The 19618-nt window shown below is 27.0% G+C and overlaps 1 protein-coding gene across 1 annotated transcript; it reads right to left on the reverse strand.

Annotated features, from left to right (window-relative positions):
* Positions 1 to 139: 139 nt before the first annotated feature.
* LOC111630296 (glutamate receptor ionotropic, kainate 1-like) lies at positions 140 to 18081 on the reverse strand. The gene is made up of 3 exons (XM_023374382.1): positions 17885 to 18081; positions 3719 to 3874; positions 140 to 495 (listed from the first exon to the last, which is right to left on the reverse strand). Exons 1-3 carry the CDS (start codon positions 17988 to 17990, stop codon positions 140 to 142), a joined length of 618 nt encoding a protein of 205 aa, XP_023230150.1. The 5' UTR covers positions 17991 to 18081.
* Positions 18082 to 19618: the final 1537 nt, after the last annotated feature.

Here is a 19618-nt window from a genome sequence, read left to right on the forward strand (position 1 = left end):
TTTGTATTTTAAGTTTTGTTTCTTTGTAAAATTATCCAATTAAATAAAATTATCCATTGAGTTTGTAAATAAACAAAAGATTTTCTATTATCTGAATTGTATTTTTACTTTAAAAACATTCATTCATAAAAGAATTCATTTAAGACATAGAAATCCTATTTACATTCAAATTGAAAGAAAGAAAAAAAGAAAAAAAAGGTCTTAAAGCAGAATTATAAAGAAGAAAAAAACTAGATAAATTACCATCACTATCTTCATAAAGAATTGCCAGAGTTTTCCAGTTCTTTTCTAAAATGAAGTCTCTGTACGCCACTCCGATGGCATCTGGATGAGGATAGAGATTGACAGTTTGGTTGTTCCTAGGAGATCTGTAATCCCATCTGTACTGGATATGAGGGACTTCCAGTACACTGCATGTGGATTGAATGGCTGAACTGCTTTCACTAGATTGAGGACCGAAAATGGCAGCCATTCCTTGGTTTAATAATTCACAAACTGGAAATTTATAAATAGTTAATAGCATACATTTTAAATCAAAAAATTACTTATTTAATCTATAATTGGTTCATAAGTTTATTTTATATAAATTAAATCCGTTATTAGTAATTGGATTGACGGGGAAGGCAACGCAATACATGGGCGATCTGCCAAAAGGGGTGGTGGTTCTTTCCTAGCGGATTTTTTTAAATAGAAAAATGGCCCCTATTTAGATGTTACACACGTGAAGAAAACCCGGAAAACTTCACGGGGCAGCCCATTGGTGAGATGCAACCCGTGACCATCTACCAGTGTTCTTTGGTTTTACCTACTCTGCCACTGAAGGACCCAAGTTAACCTCCATGTAAAACTTTTTAATATAGGGAATTAACATGTTAACATCGTAGTAATAATTTTAAGAAAATATTTACACGTTGTAACAATTCACAAAAGTAATTCTTAAATCAAACACACACAAAAGTAAAAAAAAAAAAAACAAGAGGAAAATTTTCCAAATCAAAATAATAAAATTTTCAGTTGAAACAAATACGATTTAGAACATGATAAACAGGATAAAAATTGAGAAACGGAATATACAAACAAAGAAATGACTTCGAAGAAAATTGCGTGCAAATATAAAATATGTATAAAAGTTTGTGAAAATAAAAGTTTATCAATCGATAATCATAACAGTTTGCTATATTTTTCATAAATGTTAATATAAATAAATTTAATTTACATAATTTTGACAAGACAAATAACACAAATCTTTTCATTTCCATCATTTTAATATGTAACTTTTTAAAAATATTCCATGTAAAATTAAAAAAAAAACTTTTGTTTTAAATTTCGTTACGTAACGTCGTATTAACTTTGTTTAATATTTGTATAATAATAATTTTTCAAATTTTTAGATTAGTATAAACATTCTTAAAAATATTAATTAATAGTATATTCTCATTGATCAAAAAGTTATTCGCTAGGTAAATTTGTTAGATTACTGCAAAATTTGGCATACAGCTATGTCTCATATATATATATAAATGATTAAAGTTGTACTCCAATTGCAGATGCCAGATAATGTCACCGAAGTGTCTGAAAGTCTTTACCTCAATATCTTATAAAAAGACTCGCATAGGTTCGCTGTGTTCAAGATTTTCATTGTATCTGTTCTTTGGAGGTCTTCGAACCCCAGCCATATTTGTACAGCAGTACATTAAGCACAGTTAACTGTTTGACAAAGGGTCATATTGAGCCGAAGAAAGAAGGAAGATTGTTTCGCCAAATTGCTCACCATCTGGACTGTACTGATCTAACTGCGAGCATATGTTAAGGACAATGGATATGTGATGATACACATACACGGCGGTAGGCTCAAGACTACCAGCAGAGATAATTATCTAATCGTTTGCAATGGTGTCACGACAGAGAAGCAGGGATTGGCAGCTTATTCGTCTTCAGTAACGAATTCTAGTTCTTTTAGAGACGGAGAATCAGAAAGCAATAATAAAAATTGACGAGGAAGAATCCAACTGGATAAGGGTGGAAAAAGGAGTGAGGCAGGGATGCGGACTTTCGCCACTGTTATTTAATATTTACAGTGAGTGGATGATGCGAGAAGCACTTGAGGATTTTAACGAAGGAGTGAAGAGAAAAGAAAAACCAACCTTAGAAAATTGTATGTCTGGTTCTGTATTGTACCAGAGTGGATGCTGTTTCCACTCCTGGAGTAATTCCTTGTAGGTAGAAGAGTCTTCATCGATCAAACGAAACCCTGTGATATTTGGTCCTGCATTCTGAAATGGTTCCATGTTAACTGTGTGCATGTCCTATAAAAAAATATTTTGAGTCATGTCGTGATTTTCCATTTCTCATTTAAAAAAAAAAAAAATGTATTTTTTCCCTTTTCAAATATTAAACTTTTATGGAACAAGTGATAATAGATGTAAAATGGAAATTAAAAGCAGAATTAATAAAGCAAAAGCTGCCTTTTATCAGATTTATCATATATTAACAAACAGAGGCCTTAACATAAAACTGAAAATAAAGATCCTAAAGACAATGATCTGGAGTGTACTAACATACGGATGTGAGGCATGGACTCTTACGCATGAAATGATGGAAAGAATTAACTCATTTGAAATGTGGTGCTTGAGAAAGATGCAAAGAATAAGTTGGACGGAGAAAATAACAAATGAGGAAGTTTTGGACAGGCTGGGCTTGAGGAGAAGGTTGCTTATAAATATCCAACAAAGAAAGGTACGATATGCTGGACATTTGACTAGAGGATCAGGAGGACAACTACTAAAACGGTGATTGAGGGACTGGTGGAGGGGACAAGACCTAGAGGAAGACCCCGAAAGACTTGGAGAGATAACATCAAAGACTGGACTGGAAAGGATTTAAGAGAAGCCTGGAATAGAGAAACATGGAGTGGAATAGTTCATCAAATGCAACCCTCTGTAGAGAGGATGCCACTGGATAGATAGATAGATAGAGACGGAGAAACACCGTGTTAGAGTGTGAAGGTTCACTTGTGAGCACTTCAATTCCATCTTTACTCTTGAGCCTGTGCACCGCTCAACAGTAACTATCTGAGGACCTTCTCGTATGATAGTCGGTCACCCCTAGTAGTAGTGCGAAACGATACAGCTGTACTGTACGTCTAAGAAATCCTGCGTTCTCGTGTTGCCTTTCATTGCAAGGCCACGAAGAGCCATTTTCCAATAAGATAATGCTCGGTCGCACTTAACTGGGGTTTTCCAGGAATGTCTCAGTCACGTTTCCACACTTTTTTTGTTTGTCTGGTCTCCAGATTTGTCGTCCATTGAGTATTTGTGAAATCAGACGGGACTTCTTCTTTGACTATCTAAAAATGATAGACTTGAAATGACAATATCTGTGGACAAATCTGTCACGGAATAGCGTACGATGCCTGCATGCCACCACGGCTCACCATGTCGCAGCACGCATCTAGGCAAAAGGAAAGCCTAAAAGGTAGTAAAGATTCATTTATATTGTACCGTTTTTTCAGGGGAAATTGCCCGTTTGGTATAATATTATAATCACTTATTACTATCGTCATTACGTTGGCACGTTTCTTTCTTAGCGAGTAACTTTTTTGTCAATGAGTATATATATATGAATATTCAGTGATAAAATATACATATTTCTTTCTTGTTTATAAGAGTATCCCAAAATTCTTCTCTCCATATATACAGATGTATTTCTAAAAGTTTACCTTTGCGAGATGCTTGAAAACTATCGTGTCTTTTTATTCTTTCAATATGAGCTTCCAATTTAGTATGAGTTAGAATTTGACTTTCCTCGTTTATTTTGCTTACAGCGTGTCGAAACGCTCTTTCCAAAATATCGTCATCATTTTCGAATAAAGCACCTAAAAAAATATTTAAAAAGCATTTTTAGTATATCAAACTTTAAAAGTAAAAAAAGAGTAATGACGCGTCAGAAAATGTTTGATTTCACATCGAACGAATCCGGGTGAGTGATGCTTACTTTAAATAAGATAAACACGAAAATTTTTGTTACATTTTACTATATTTTACTATCCGATATTTTCCATTTACACTATAATCTTCATCATTACGTAAAACTTTTTAGAAAAATAATTTTTAATTGGACATTTCCTTATTATTAATGTGAAAAATAGCTTATTTTTATCATTGTGCATAGCCTTATATCTTTGTATAAAGATGAAAATAACAAATTATTTTACCAGAATAAAAATTATTGTTAAAGTTCTTTCACCTTTGTACAGTACGTAGTATTCAACGCCGCATCTCAAGATACTTTTTTACGTTTTTTTTTCAAAAAAAGAATATTTATGACGTTATAAATTGATTTTTTAAGAACATTTTAATGCATTAAAGAAAGATTTTCAAAATTTTAATCCATAATTCATCGATAATTATTCATAAATCATTTACTTTATATATATATATATATATATATTACTACTTTAATGTATAATATCAATAAAANGAAAAAAAATATAAGGATCGATGAAATTCTCGAAGATACACACAGGATAATTTAATTCCTCTTCAAACTCCTATCTAACAAATGAATAACTAGCGATAGTTGTTTCATATATTTGATCATTTTTAAACGGATTATATTTTTAATAAGGATTTGAAAAGCTCAATCCATCAAATTATAATTAAAGTGGAGAGTTTCTGGATAATGAAATATTTGGCAACCGAATCAATGTTAGTTTACAAAAAGTAAACTCGCCTTTAATCGTTAATTACGTTAATTAAATGAAGTATTCTGTGAAAATTTAATACTTCTTTATAAAATATATAAAATAATTGATGTAGAAGTCAAGAATCATCATCTAAATACCCATTCCCTGATATATTATTGATAGAATGAATACAGAAATAAATGTGACGATTAGGTTATTAAATCTAGGTTCGAATCCAGGTTGATCCTTAAAAAATTTTGGGGGTGGACGTCCTATATATGTAGGACCTCGTCTCTCATCATTCATACTCCCAATTGTGAGCCTGATTACATTTATATTTACTAGCAAATAGTAGTATACTAATATAAAAATAAAATATTAAAACTCTGAACTAAAAAAAAAAAAATATAATTAATAAAACAAATAATAATTAAAAATTAACTGTATATTAAGTTTAATTAATCTAATTTCATGATTTAGAGTAATAATTACATTGTTAATATAAATTTTACAATAGGTTAAACCCTAAAAATTAATCTATTTAACCTTAATAAAAGTCGAAAATAAATATATTCGAGTGTAACGATTTTAGTAAATTTAATTTTTATTCAATAAAAAATTAAAATTCTAGATGTATTTTTAATGGTAATTGAATAAATGTAATGTAAATAAGAGTTTAAAAGTTTACTTTTGTTCATTGAAAAACTATAAAAAGTAAAGGGAATTAATGTAGCGTATCAGTTTACAATGAATGATTAGTAAACTTAAAGTTAAACTATGGCTTGTATATTTGCATCGATTGTTTAGATGACTGTTAACGAACTAATACAACATAATATATATTCAAATGTAAATTCAAGTCTCTGTTTGCATATATTCAGTATTTCTCTAAGGATTAAGTTAACTCGAGTTTCCGTCTTTGCTTTACAAATGGTATTTTCGACTTCATTGTCTTATTTTACATGAAACTTACAATGTGTTTTATTCGAAAATTTAAAAATTAGATAAGATTTTTGATATAATTTACTAAACACATCAATCATAATTGCAAATTACACGAATATATATAATAGCAGAACATATGCTATAATTTAATCATAGAGTTAGTCTACTAATGTCTCTAATTAATTCGCTCTGTTGCCTTTCTTATTTATTAGCTCAAATATATATCATATTTTCTTAATTATAAGATTATAAATGAATAATTTTAATGATTTTTAACGGATAATTTTTACTTTTCCGGATTTTATATATAACAGAGTATAAAAGTATGGCGATTTCTTTATGTATGGATATTAATGGAGGAGACGATTTTATTCATCTATTTTAAAACTTAATAACTCCTGTGTTTTGTGTCGAAAATTTTTGAAATTTTACAGGGTGGTTTATGTATTATAGGGTTTGATATTACTAAATTTTGATGGATAAAGGTCGAGAGGATGAGAAGTTATAGGGAATCGTGTATCATATCTCGAGTGGGGTCGGAAGTTATGAACATTTTACTCATTAGCATTTACAATTATTTTTTATTATAAAACTTATCTAAATCTTCAAAATTAAGTCATTTTATAATATAAAAAGTTCTTTATAACGAAATATCAGAATAAATGGAATCACACACAATTTTAACTTTATTTCCGGGAAAGTTACGCAACTCGTTGTTAGATTTTTAAACATTTCATCACAATAAACATACATTTTGTACGTTTAAAAACGTTATTTTTATAGCTATTTTACAATTAATTAATAAATATTTTACTTTATTTAAATTTATTTTAAAACTAAAATAAAAGGAGAATTTTAAAATTAAATTCTTGATCAATTGACAATTTTGAAAACATTTTAAATCTTTTAAATATATGTATAAATAAGTGAATGTAACCGGAACGCTTTTCACCACATCAATATTTTAGAAAGAAAGACACTATCTTGGTATTTCGAATTGGATCGTTAGATTCTTATCCAGCATTTTTACTTATATTTTAATACCCTATATACAATAAATGAAGCGAATAAAACGAAAAATTCTTATCAAACTTTATCTTTTAAACGAAATTTCTGAATATTTAAATGTTCCCAAATGTAAAATTCGTTAAGAGAATTTTAAAATCTAATTAAAAAATTTTGAATTTGCACTTTTTATTATCATAAAACTTTTAAATAGTTATTGATAAATGTGTTCAGTTTTAAAACTTTGATCTTAAATCGAAGTGAAAGAGAACCACTTAGCAAATTTGTTACGCGTCATTACTACCGAAACAGCACGAATTGGCCATTTTAAACTGACCTAATTTTTGATGACAAATTAAATACATTCAAAACTATTGGAAAGCCAGTTCGATACTTTAACAACGAAATGTCTTATCTCGATTATTTTTTAAACGAATTTATCTAAAATTTCGTAAATTTCATACGTTCTAGTAACAGAAAATTTATTAAAATTTAATAGAAATGTCTTAAAATGATTATAAACATTTAAGAAATTATCATTTCTCTTCCTTAAAATAGAAGAAGCATTTCACATACAAATAATGCAATTTTAAGCCAATTATAAACGATAAAATGACATAAAAATATAAATCATACGAAAAATTTTATATATTTATTTACAAAATAATAATTATTTTGTCAGTGGTTAAATCTTGTTAAACAAATTCAATAAAGGAAAAAGAAGAAGAAGGAGGAGGAGGAGGAGAAGGAGGAGGAGGAGGAGGAAAAAAAGGGAAAAGAATAAGACGATAAATTATAGACAAACAAAAAGTCGAATATTTGCTTTCCTAGGATATAATAAGTTGACCAAGTTAAAGTTAAAAGAAAAAAATAATAATAAAAAGGAAAAAAAAAATATAAGGATCGATGAAATTCTCGAAGATACACACAGGATAATTTAATTCCTCTTCAAACTCCTATCTAACAAATGAATAACTAGCGATAGTTGTTTCATATATTTGATCATTTTTAAACGGATTATATTTTTAATAAGGATTTGAAAAGCTCAATCCATCAAATTATAATTAAAGTGGAGAGTTTCTGGATAATGAAATATTTGGCAACCGAATCAATGTTAGTTTACAAAAAGTAAACTCGCCTTTAATCGTTAATTACGTTAATTAAATGAAGTATTCTTGAGAATCGAAATTCTAATAGATAAAATACTATTAATTAATACGTTTACTGAGTTAAAAATGATATTTTTATCCATTTAAAAAAAAATAGAGAAGGAGGAAATTTATTAATGTTTTAGAAAAATAAAATATTTTAAAAATTTAATCGAGTATTTTATGAAATTAAAAAATAAAGAATCGAAATTTTTTTTGAGGGAAAAAATAAAGTGAAAAGAAGATGTAATGAGAAAATAAGAAGAAATAAATTGAAAGGAAAAGATCAAACAGGAAGAAAGGAAAAAGCATTGGAGTAAAGGAATATAAGAGGCAAAAGAAGAGACTGCAGATCGAAGAAACTGAGTTAAAAAAAGTATGAAAATGTTTAGAAAATTATAGGAAAAATTGAATAAACTATTTTTGTTATGCATTTAAAGATTTTTATCGAATTTCAAAACTATTTTTACACTTTAAGAAATTCTTTTCTATACGTTTTGTTTTCGAGTTAACAAATATAAAAAAAAAAAAATTACTTTAAAAGTTTAAAACGAATATAACTCTGTTTCTATAGGCGTTAATTTTCTTAATAAAACGGCATCAATTTGCCTTTTTTAAAATATATTTTCTTTCTACTATAACATTGCTCTATGCTTATAGAAATAATATTATAGTAAAAGAATAAATATAATTTATTATAATTTAATTAATAAAAACGTTATTATTTGATGGAAATTACATCTACATTGTTGTAAATTGTATTTTTAAATTAATGTTGCTAAAAATTTAACACTTTTAAATAGTTAAAATTACATTAACTGTTTGTTTATTTTAACTGTAAAAATCATTTAATTATAATAAATTGTAACAACTGCAGTTTTAAGCCATTTATTTTTCGAGGAAATTATAATTTTCATTTGCCATTTATTATTCTCGGGCGAGTGCTCTTTCCACATCATCAATAAGTCATCCTTGACATACTGTTGAGTAGCATTTCATTCAATTCTTACATTACCATGAATGCAGCTAAAATGGACCCCTTGTTTAATGTCCTTTTTCAGTCTGACAAAAACGTTAAAATGAGAGAAAAAGAAAAATTTGATAATAGTTAAGCTTTTATTATCTTCCATTGGTATAAAGAATAACGTTATAAAAAAGAAATTACAACGTTTTAAAAAACGTAAAACACGAGAAAACGTTAAACAGAAGAGTGTGTAAGTATATAGAATTCGCTGTAGAAAAATGCAAATTAACTATGTTTTAACGATAAATTCTCATTTTAATTGTATTTCTTATGCTCTCTGAAGGATCAATGCATTCGATTTCAATAAAAATTAATGGGTCAAGCAGATTTGATAATAATATTGAGTTATATGACTTGTAACGATTGTATATATTCTATCGAAAAAGCTAGTAAACGTTTTTGATGATTCCCCGAACGAAGAATGTGTCAATAATTCGCTTAACCTGATTTTTCAAACAGAGGAAATCCATTTAAAAACTGTAAAAAAAATAGAAGAAAAGACGATTTTATTTAAGAAAAGAATTACTATTTTTGGAAATTTTCAACATTAACATTCAAAAGTTACTGTAAAAAAAGATATATTCGATAATATTCTTCGTCTCTTTTCATAGAATATAAACTTTTCAATTGATATCTAGCATTAAATTATTAAAAATTAAACATAAAAATATATAAATTTTTTCTGAAAATAAATAGGTTAAAAATTAAAGTTTTGTAGTAGAAAGGTTTTTTTTTTATTTTTATTTTTATTTAAAAAGAAAGGGGGAAGATAATATTTCTTGAATTACTAGAAGATGAGAAGAGGAGGAAAAAAAATGAATTTGTTAAAAAAGAAATTCAGAAAAGTGCAATTTTCAAGCATCCGGAGTTTCTGAAAAGACAACTTAATAATCTTCAACTTAAGAAATTAAATTGTTCTGAACTTTTGTTACTTAAAAATCTCTCCAAATATCAATTTAACTTTTGAATTTTTTTATCTTATAAAAGAATAAATTAAAGAAAAAAAAATTTGTTTTCACATATTTCAGTTCTGAAATTAAATTTCTTCTTTTAAACTCAGAAATTTAAAATTTTCATGAATTTAAATTTGATTTATTCGTGCTTTTACGATACAAATTTAATAATAACAATAATAATAATAATAATAATAATTTATTTAAAACAAAACTCAATAACAAATTCTTAATATTTTTTTTGTTAGAAAATTAATTAAATTTATTAATTTTTATATCGGAATTAACTTCATTGATTGGGAAGGAAAGTTAGATATTGTGGATAGAGAAAGTAAAATATATCATTCTGACTGGAGTTGTATTTTTCTTTCATCGAATGAAAGCATTTTTCTTATGGTAACGACAAGAGTGAAGTGCTTCCTTTTGAGAAAGGATGTTTTGGCTCAAAGGATAACAGTAGGAAATAGGAAGTGTCTAAATTTTTACTGTTGACTGAGGAAACAAATGACTTGGATTTAAACTTCAAAGATGAAACCTGGTATCAGTGAAATTCAGATACATTGAAAACCTTATAATATATATATATTGTTGAAAAGAAAAATTATATTATATGATATATTTCACGATTTCTTTTATTGTAAAGGAAATTATAGAATTTGTTCAATTTTTTTCTCTTTTTTTTTAATGTTTCTCTATGAGTTATTGAAGTAGGAAAAGGTGGTTTAATTTTCTTTTTAAATTGCTTAAAAATATTTTAATTTTAATTAAATTTAAAATATTTAATGTAAAATAAAGTTAGTTTAAATAAATATAGGTTTATTGGGTTGTAAAAATTAAAGATGAAAGATTTTTCATCTTCTTTATCAATCTTATGAGATTGTGAGAAGTTAAATTCGATATTTTGTGTAAAAAGTTTGTTATAAATTCATTGAAAATATATTGAGATAATTAAATTTAAAACACGTCTTTATTTATTAATTAATTTGATTAAAATTTAAATTCAAAATTAAAATGTCGAAGGTATAGTGATGTATTTGTATAGCTGATAGAATCGATTCCATTGGTTAGACGTCGTTTGTTACAAATCTCAAAGACCAATCATCAATATATTGACTGAAACGTAGTTAAGGAGCTTTTCAGTAAATTTGACATACATTGTGGACCGAATATTTTATCTTTAGAAGAGATCTTCTGATGCTATCAGTTAAAAAGATAATCGTCAGCACTTATGCATTGTATCGATTAAATAAAAATCAATCGAATCGAGATAAGAATCTCTTTTATAGTTGATTACACCAAAATTAATTCATGAAAAATTCCCTGTCAAAACCATTAAATATTTTTTCTTAAAAATTCAAGCAAAAAAAAAAAAAAAGTATAATTGCTCTAAGTAACGCTTATAAAAATCAAGTTTAACACATCGGTAAATAATAAAGTAATATTAATTTAAAAATTGTTATTACGTCCCTTATAAGAATATAAGTATAAAAAATATATATACTCATTTCTTTTCTTCAAGTAAACTGAGAACGATAAATCTTTTTCATTATGACTTTTCTAAAACCAAACAATCAAAAACATCTGTTCTCAATTCTTTCTGCAACCGTGACTTTGCATAACTGCTTTGCCATAAGAAAAAGGCAACCCCATTATGCTAAATGTATCAAGAGGAAAAATATGTATATATATATATATATATATAATGCATACGCTCGTGCATTGCATACCAACCAGACGTTACACATCAAGGACACCTGTCCACAACCTCAAACGAGCCACAACGAACCTTGTCCCTCCTCGGCACAGATGTACTCCTGTTGTCATAACAGTTGCACCCCGCAATGGCGCACACTAGACTAATATACGTGTTGTTCAAGGAGGATGTTGTAAAGGTGAGTGTTATCCATACGTGTCTATAACGCGCACGCCGTTAAGCTTCGTTATATAAGTCTCGTAGGCGCTTAGAAATCGATTCTAAACAGGAAACAAATCCACAACTTAACGTCCAAACCCGTTTGTAGCGAATTAAACGTCTAAATTATTCGTAAAATCGAATATTTAGCGAGCTACTAGACGTCAATGACACTCACAAAGCGGCTTAGTTGAGTCTGTCCGAACGCTCTTATCACATGGTTACACTCGAGAGTTGTTAATTTAATACGTTGTAGAGGTGTTTACGATGCTCTTGCGACGATAATTATGTAAAAATTTGTTAATATTTTAAATTAAATTAGCGTATAGAAGCGTGGGGTGATCACCGGGGATGTGTTTGTTTGTATATGTTTTCTCTTCACCACCCCGGTTTAAAATTCGTAGAAACTGGTTTCGTGTCATCGAATAGTTTAAAAAAATTCACAATTTAATTCCTAGAATTTCCTCCTGTGTAGATTATGTATACACTTTCGGGTCTTATCCGGTCGTTAAATGGGTATATAACATGCAACGTGCAACAATGCTGATGTCACAATGATAGAAAAGAGACTATCCAATCATAAATTTCGATTATTATATAACATTAATGATCTAAAACTCGTTCCTTAACTATTCTAAGAAAGTCTTGAGGTGACCTTCGTGCTTTTTTAGAACAATAAAAGTTTGTTAAGGTGCCACGTATATAAATTCAATGAAAATCCCAACTAGTGTGTGATGGTTTGTGTGGGGGTGAATACTTTCCTTTGTTTTTACGCGCCTTACATTTAAATTATGAAGTGTTTTTGGTGTTTGGGAGGGCCTAAAGTATTGAAAAAATCTGTTTCGATAAAAAATTTGGGGGTTAGAATTCGAGAGAAACATGTTTAAAGTTAGCGAAAGTAAGGTGTGATGTGTATTTGGAAGGAAAAAAATGAGACTCTCATTGACCTAGTTTTCAACGCACACACACACGGAGACACACACCTTCCTGTGTGTTTAAAGCAAGGTCGAGATCGATCAGATCGATCATCCAAGCGACTGGATTGAATAGAGATCCTGTATCCAGAAAATAAAAATAAAAAAAATTAGGACAATTCACACTGTTGCTGTATTAACTTAACACAGTAAAGAGGTGTCAAGGACAGAATGAATAATGTCAAGTTTGTCTTCGCTTGGTTGAATAGGTAAAGTGTATTTTGACTTCTTTTTTTACGAGAATTTTTTTTTAGATTTACTTCTTTAATAAAAGGTTAAAAATACGTATCACGATTAGGAGCCATCTTGAACGATTCAACGAGGTATGACCTCGTTTGATCTTCAAAAAAATTCAAAATTTTTGCTTGTTTTCGTATAAAAATGGCTTTTTTAAATATTTATTTGACTTCCAAAACACCACAGAGATAAATTAGGAGCCATTTTGAATCCAAAAAATCGCCAAGATTAAACGAAAGTATGGCTTGGTTTGATCTTCAAAAAATTCAAAATTCCTCCTTTTTTCGATGTAAAAATGGCCTTTATCTGTTTACTTAACTCCCAAAAACACCAGAAAATGAAGGATAATTAGATAAATTATGATGAATTTAGCTTCTAACCTTCCTAGACACGCTATTCATTTAGAGGTGACATCATTTAGCTTTTAAATGTATCCTGAAAGAAATTTTTTTTGATGATTCTAAGAAATTCAACTGTTTAATTTCAATTCTATAGTATAAGGAAAGATTTAATGAAGTTTTTAAAAGTATAAATTGCGAAATTTTGCTTTTGTATCGTTAGAAATGATCAGGATAACAGAGAAGAAAAGAGGGTGCCAATTATCTGATTCAATATTTAATTCTATACCTTTAGTCATTTAAACAAGGTCTTTTTTAGAATTTTATGAAGAATTAATTTCCTATTTCTCTATAGATTCTAAAAAAAAAATCACACGCTCATACACTCTTAACGATCCTAACGTGAAGAATTCCAATAACAAAAATACATCTGTACTTTATTTCATATCATTGTTTTTGTTTTTTATAGATATTTCGGGGGATTTTTTTTTACTCTAACGTGTAATTTTTGAAGCATTAACCTCCTCCAGACGTCAGTAATGAAGGCTTTCGGGGGTATTTAACTCACCCTACTCTCATTAAGGTAGAGAGACGACATAATGGCATCCATCTCTCGACTTTTTATAACTAGATTTTTCTCAATTTTTGTATTATTTAATGATGTTTTTTTTCGTATATATATATATATATATTTAGATTTTTATCTATTTTAATTACTGTACGCACTAACGTTACGCGTAGACGAGCGTAAAATGGTATAGAATGTCAGGAAGTGCGAGTGATTTATACTGTATACGATAACGATGGGATCTGAAGTGTAAAATTTTGTGAGGAAAAGGGGTTAAATTACATAAACCAAAGGTTTTACATCCTTAGAATGAATTAAATAACATTTAAACAGCATTTTCTTTAAAAAAATTTGAATTTTGTAACCGTAAATTACCGATTTTAACGGTCTTTCAAGTTGCGGCAACGTTAAATTTAACAGTAGTAAGTTCTAGTTTTTAAAAATATTTGTTTATAAATGTGGAGTTTAAATGATTAATTATAGAAAATTTAATTAATTTATTATATATTTTAATCCCAGAACCGGTTTAAATTATTATAAGAAGGATAGAAGTTGTAAGAATGAGCTGTAAACATGGCTTCGTTTGCATGAAACAAAATCTGCTTTTGGATCCGAAAAACAGTTGTTAAGTTGATTTTTTTTGGATCTAAAACTCTAATTTATTCCCTAAAAATTTGTATTTTAGATGATAATGTGACGTGAAAGGACTTAGAAGAAGANGACTAAATCCATTACATGAACATTATGCAAAAATAAGATTCAACATATCCGTGACAGCAATCAATCTATTAAAAATTTCTCTGTATATATATATATATTAATTTTAACAAAAGTTGAATTTAAAAATTTGAAACATTTATCTCTCTCTCTCTCTCTCTCTCTCCTCCTCCTCCTCCTCCTACCTACTCCTCTCTTTTTTATTATATAACTCACATATATATATAAATTTACATCAGTATATTATGTAAAATTGTGTTTCAAGATGCGCTCTTCTTATTTTTTCCTTGTTGAAATGGAAAAAAAGATGAAATTAAAAGACGATAAGAATGAGAAGGAAACGGGAAAAGACGATAAAATCAAAAACGGAAAATGGTAGGATGGAAAAATAAAAAGGGAAAAAGGAAAAGTGAAAAGAGATAGGATAATAAAAAAAAAAGGAAAAGGAAGGAAGAATAGAGTCAAGATATGAGAAAGTCGATAGTGCTTTACCTAGATAAAAAGGAGGGGGGAGAGTAAAGAAATCAAAACAGTATCTTCATATGAAAATATTTTCAAAGAAGACATCACTAAAATTCTCGAAACTAACCCCATCTTAACCACTCTTTCGTAACATCTTAACACAAAAATATCGATCGGGTAACATTACTAAAATATTTAGATAATTATTAATTACAACATTTGAAAAGATTACTAGTGAAGCTTTAACAATTGATTTATTATCGAAACAGTAATTACTAATTTAATTTTAATTAATATTGCCAGATGTCACATAATTCTAAACGACAGAAGATTATAACAGATATAACGTTTATGAAGATAATGGAGTCTCGTAAATAAATTTTAATAAGAGGAATAAAAATCTGGAAAATGGGTCAGTGATGTCTTCTAACAAATTGATATAACAGAACAAGCTTGGATGTTTGCCAAAGTGTGAACAGGTTTTTCAATCGAGAGAAAATTTCGTTTTGTTTACAAAACATATATAATACTGAAAGGTCAAGAAGAAATTGAAAACTTCAAATGAAATTCTTCATTATTGAATATAAAATTATAAAAATTATATTTAATTTCTAATTTCTCTATTGAATCACCCTAATAGAATAGATTTTAAAACTCATTTTAGAGAACATTAACTCAAATATACCGTCCTCATCTATTATTAATTTCATTAAAAAATGAATTGAACGTTGTATTTAGCCATTTTTTTTCTCTCGAGAAAACATAAAAAAAGACACGTTTAAATTAAGACATTTTTATTTTAGAAATACAACTTTTAAACCACATTTTATATATTTATTAATGATATTTTTATACGCTTCATCAATGTTCTGTATTAAAATTCTTCTAAATGAATTGATTTCAGTTGAAATTATTAACATTTTCGACATAAAAAAAAACTAAAGAAATATTATTTAAAATAAAGCAATTTATTATATCTTGTTAAATACGAAGAAACTTTAAAATTAGCTGAATTAATTCTATAATAATAAAATATTTCAACCAGAATAAGTATATAAATTTTACACTGGATTTCTAACATTGTTTACTTTTCTTAATGTTTAAAGATTGTAATCTAACAAGTATGATAGATTGTGCTTATTTATAGTTGAGCAATTAGAATGAATATAAATGAGTGAAGACAGCATTTTCCATAGCTTTATGACTCTTAAGAGAGAAATAAAATAAAATGGGTTTTCGATGGTAATAAATTTATAATAGATAAGAACAAGTTTACGTTTAAAATAAAAAATAAGAAAATATATTTTAAAAAAATATATAAAAACTACAAGAGTATATTCTTATCGAAAACAGAAATATTTTCGTGTAAGACGGAAAAAGCTGATTTACAGGGGATTTATTATACTTATTGGAGAAGTAAGTTTACTCAAACTTTAAAAGATAAGAAAGATAAATAAAGATTAAAATACTCTATATTGAACAAAAAAAGTATAAAATAGCTCCAATAGATATAAATTTATGGATAGTTTTTGAAAATATTAAAGTATTTACAAGTTTTTTTAAGGAAGAAAATTTTGTAAAATACATTAAAAAAATTAACCGTATTAATGTTAAACTTTAATTAACTGTAATTAATTAGCTTATTTAAGTTTTTAATAATTAATTTATCACAGAATAATTTAAATTAAAGAAAATTCAATAAAAATTGTAGATTCTTCTCCAGAGAAAACATGAATTTTCTGCTTGAATACACTCTAAACCTTTGAAAAATTAAAGCTTATCATAGATTAAATTTTTTTAATACTTTACTAACCGATAAAACTTTCAACTTTTTTTTTTCTTCATATCTAAATAAAGATAATTCGATTAAATTAATTTCTAATTGGATATATCTAACACGTAATTAAATTAAGAAATTTATTCGGTTATGTTTGATTAACATATTTTGTTTTTATGTATATATATATATCAAAGAAATGAATAAAATTGAAGATGGAAAAATTTCTGACATATGACAGGCCACGCTTTTATCATAAAAAGTATTAAAAATATTGCATTGTCATGCGAAACACTTTAAAGAAAAATCAAAGTTTTGAATGTTTATAACAAAAAATATAGTTTTATTATTAAAGTAGAAGAGATATTTTATAAAAAAAAATCTAAATTTAGGTCATTCTTATTCTCAAAAATTGAGGTTAATATAACTGTTAATATATATACATATATCGTGTAACATTGTGCCAACTTACGTTACAGTAAAACAAACTAATTTTTTAAAGTAAAAACTTTAAAATATTTTATGTTTAATTTCGTATCAATTTACATAAATTTTACCGTACATTATGAATTTATAATTAAACAGTAAGAACTTAAAATATTTTATTTTCTATAAGCCATAGAATTATAAACTTTGCAGGAAATTCTACTCAATTCATAGTCGTTAATTGACCTTCTCCGTGTTAATATTTATTAATTAAAAAGTTAAAAAATTTCTTTACATTGTAAAATATTAATTGTTTTACGTATAAAAAGTTGTATAATTAATTTAAATAAATTTAATGATATAAGCACGATTCATATACTTAAAAAAAAAACATTTAAATGAGCCAATCACAACATTCATTAATCTTAATCCTTCTTCGAAACACGACTGAAAACAAGTAATTGTACATCACACTTATTTAATTATTCCCAAATTACTTAAAAATAAATTCAATTAAAAGATAGGGAACACTACCATTAGAATTTTTCTACTCCACAAATTATCATCATATAATAAAACAGTATTTTCATTACATAAATGACAGAAGAAAAAAGAAGGGACTTAAAATAAATAAAATTTTAACAGAATGCAAAATTAAATAATTTAAAAAAAAAGAATATTATAAATTAAAATTTTGTATATATGATAACTTACCTATTCTTATAACATCAGGGAGAGTGCATACCTTAAACTTGATGATATTGAAAAGGCATAGAGTAGCAACAAGCTGTTTTATCGTCCTTAAATGTTCCTGGGCCATGCTACCTTAGTAACATTAACCTCAACGTCTGCTGTTAATTTAAAAGATACCTGTAACTCAACAAAGGACTGGAAGGAGAAGCAGCAGAGTCGCTGTCTCTACGATAGTAGACTGATTGCAGCGCCTCAATGCATGTTACAGCACAAGCAAAACTGCCAGACTAACCTATTATTACACGAAGGGGTGCTGGCACAGAAAACAAAATAATAAAACATACTTTCATAACACTATATTAAAAGCTACTTAATTCGTTTCTTATCATAATGATAATTTATCAAATATTATATTTAAATTAATAAGAATTATAATTAGATTTTTATATAATATAGAATTCATGAATTTTATAAAATATTATATACATAATAATGTAGTAGAGAGAGAGAGAGTTTTAGTAAGGAAGATAGGTTGAATATTCGATGACAGGAGAACTATTTAGTGTCAAAATGTCGTTTTAAACTAAAGTTAGAATGACAAATAAATTAAAGTTGAGTAGACAGTCATCTGAAAATAATGTTATTAGAATCTTGGTTATAAATTTTATGGATTTAATATTTGACTTGGGTTAATAACTTTTCTCACTTCAAAGCTGACTTTTCATAAATCATGTCAAACTTCAATACTATGTGAGATATTGGTTTAAACTTTATAAATCTAAGAAAATTGACGTAAATTATTGATAAATTGTTTTATCTTGAGATGCATTTACAAAATATACAATTTGACGCTTCTATCTTTATTATTATTTTTTTTTCGTATTTTAAAATGTGTTAAATTCACATTCTGTTTATATCCATGTTAAAAAAATAATAATAATAATAATAAAAATTATGTCATTTATTTAAATTTACACCGTTCAAATTTAATTCTATTTAAGTACACAATTAAAATTTTAAATGACATTTAAATCCGTATGTAATTTACACAATTAAAGTTAAACGAAATTAAAGTCAATTATTGTAATAATTTCATGGTCGTTATTGAATTCTTATGGATTTAATAAGGTATATTTTGGTATAATTTAACGTTTAATATATGCTGAAGAATTGTAAAAAGAAAAAATCTATATTTTCTATGCAAGTCTCGAGTCAGAAATACAATTTTTGTACCAGATCAACAGCTATATTTCTTGTTCCAAAATAAGAAACACGAAATAAACACTACACTATAAAATCCAATGTACAAGGTGTTGGCAATGTATTGAATGTGATAAAAAGAAGAGCAGTTTTGGAACAAAATAACTTTCAATTTTTGTTCTTTTATATATATATATATATATTTCCTAGCATAATTTTTGTTTAAATTGCTCTTAGAAGAGTAATTTTTGCTCAGAATTAGTTTAAAATTGTACTAGAAAATTATTTTGCTTAAATTAAACGTAAAATTTTAAGTATAATTTTTTTTTAACATTAATTATTATATAAATAATTACAGAAGAGAAACGTCATAATAAAAACATATTTTACATACTTAAAAGAAAAATTAGGTTAAAACAGATTGACGAACACACCCTAAGATNTCAATAACGTAGAAAATTATTTTTTGTTGACTTTTAATTGTGATCGTCACTAATTATTTTATATAATTTCATAACTTTTAATCTATCTTCAAACACATACAGGTTGTTTATA

The sequence above is a fragment of the Centruroides sculpturatus genome, unplaced genomic scaffold (genome assembly GCF_000671375.1).
Source record: "Centruroides sculpturatus isolate CEXI.00-Female unplaced genomic scaffold, Cexi_2.0 scaffold463, whole genome shotgun sequence".
In the NCBI taxonomy this organism is placed as follows: domain Eukaryota; kingdom Metazoa; phylum Arthropoda; class Arachnida; order Scorpiones; family Buthidae; genus Centruroides; species Centruroides sculpturatus.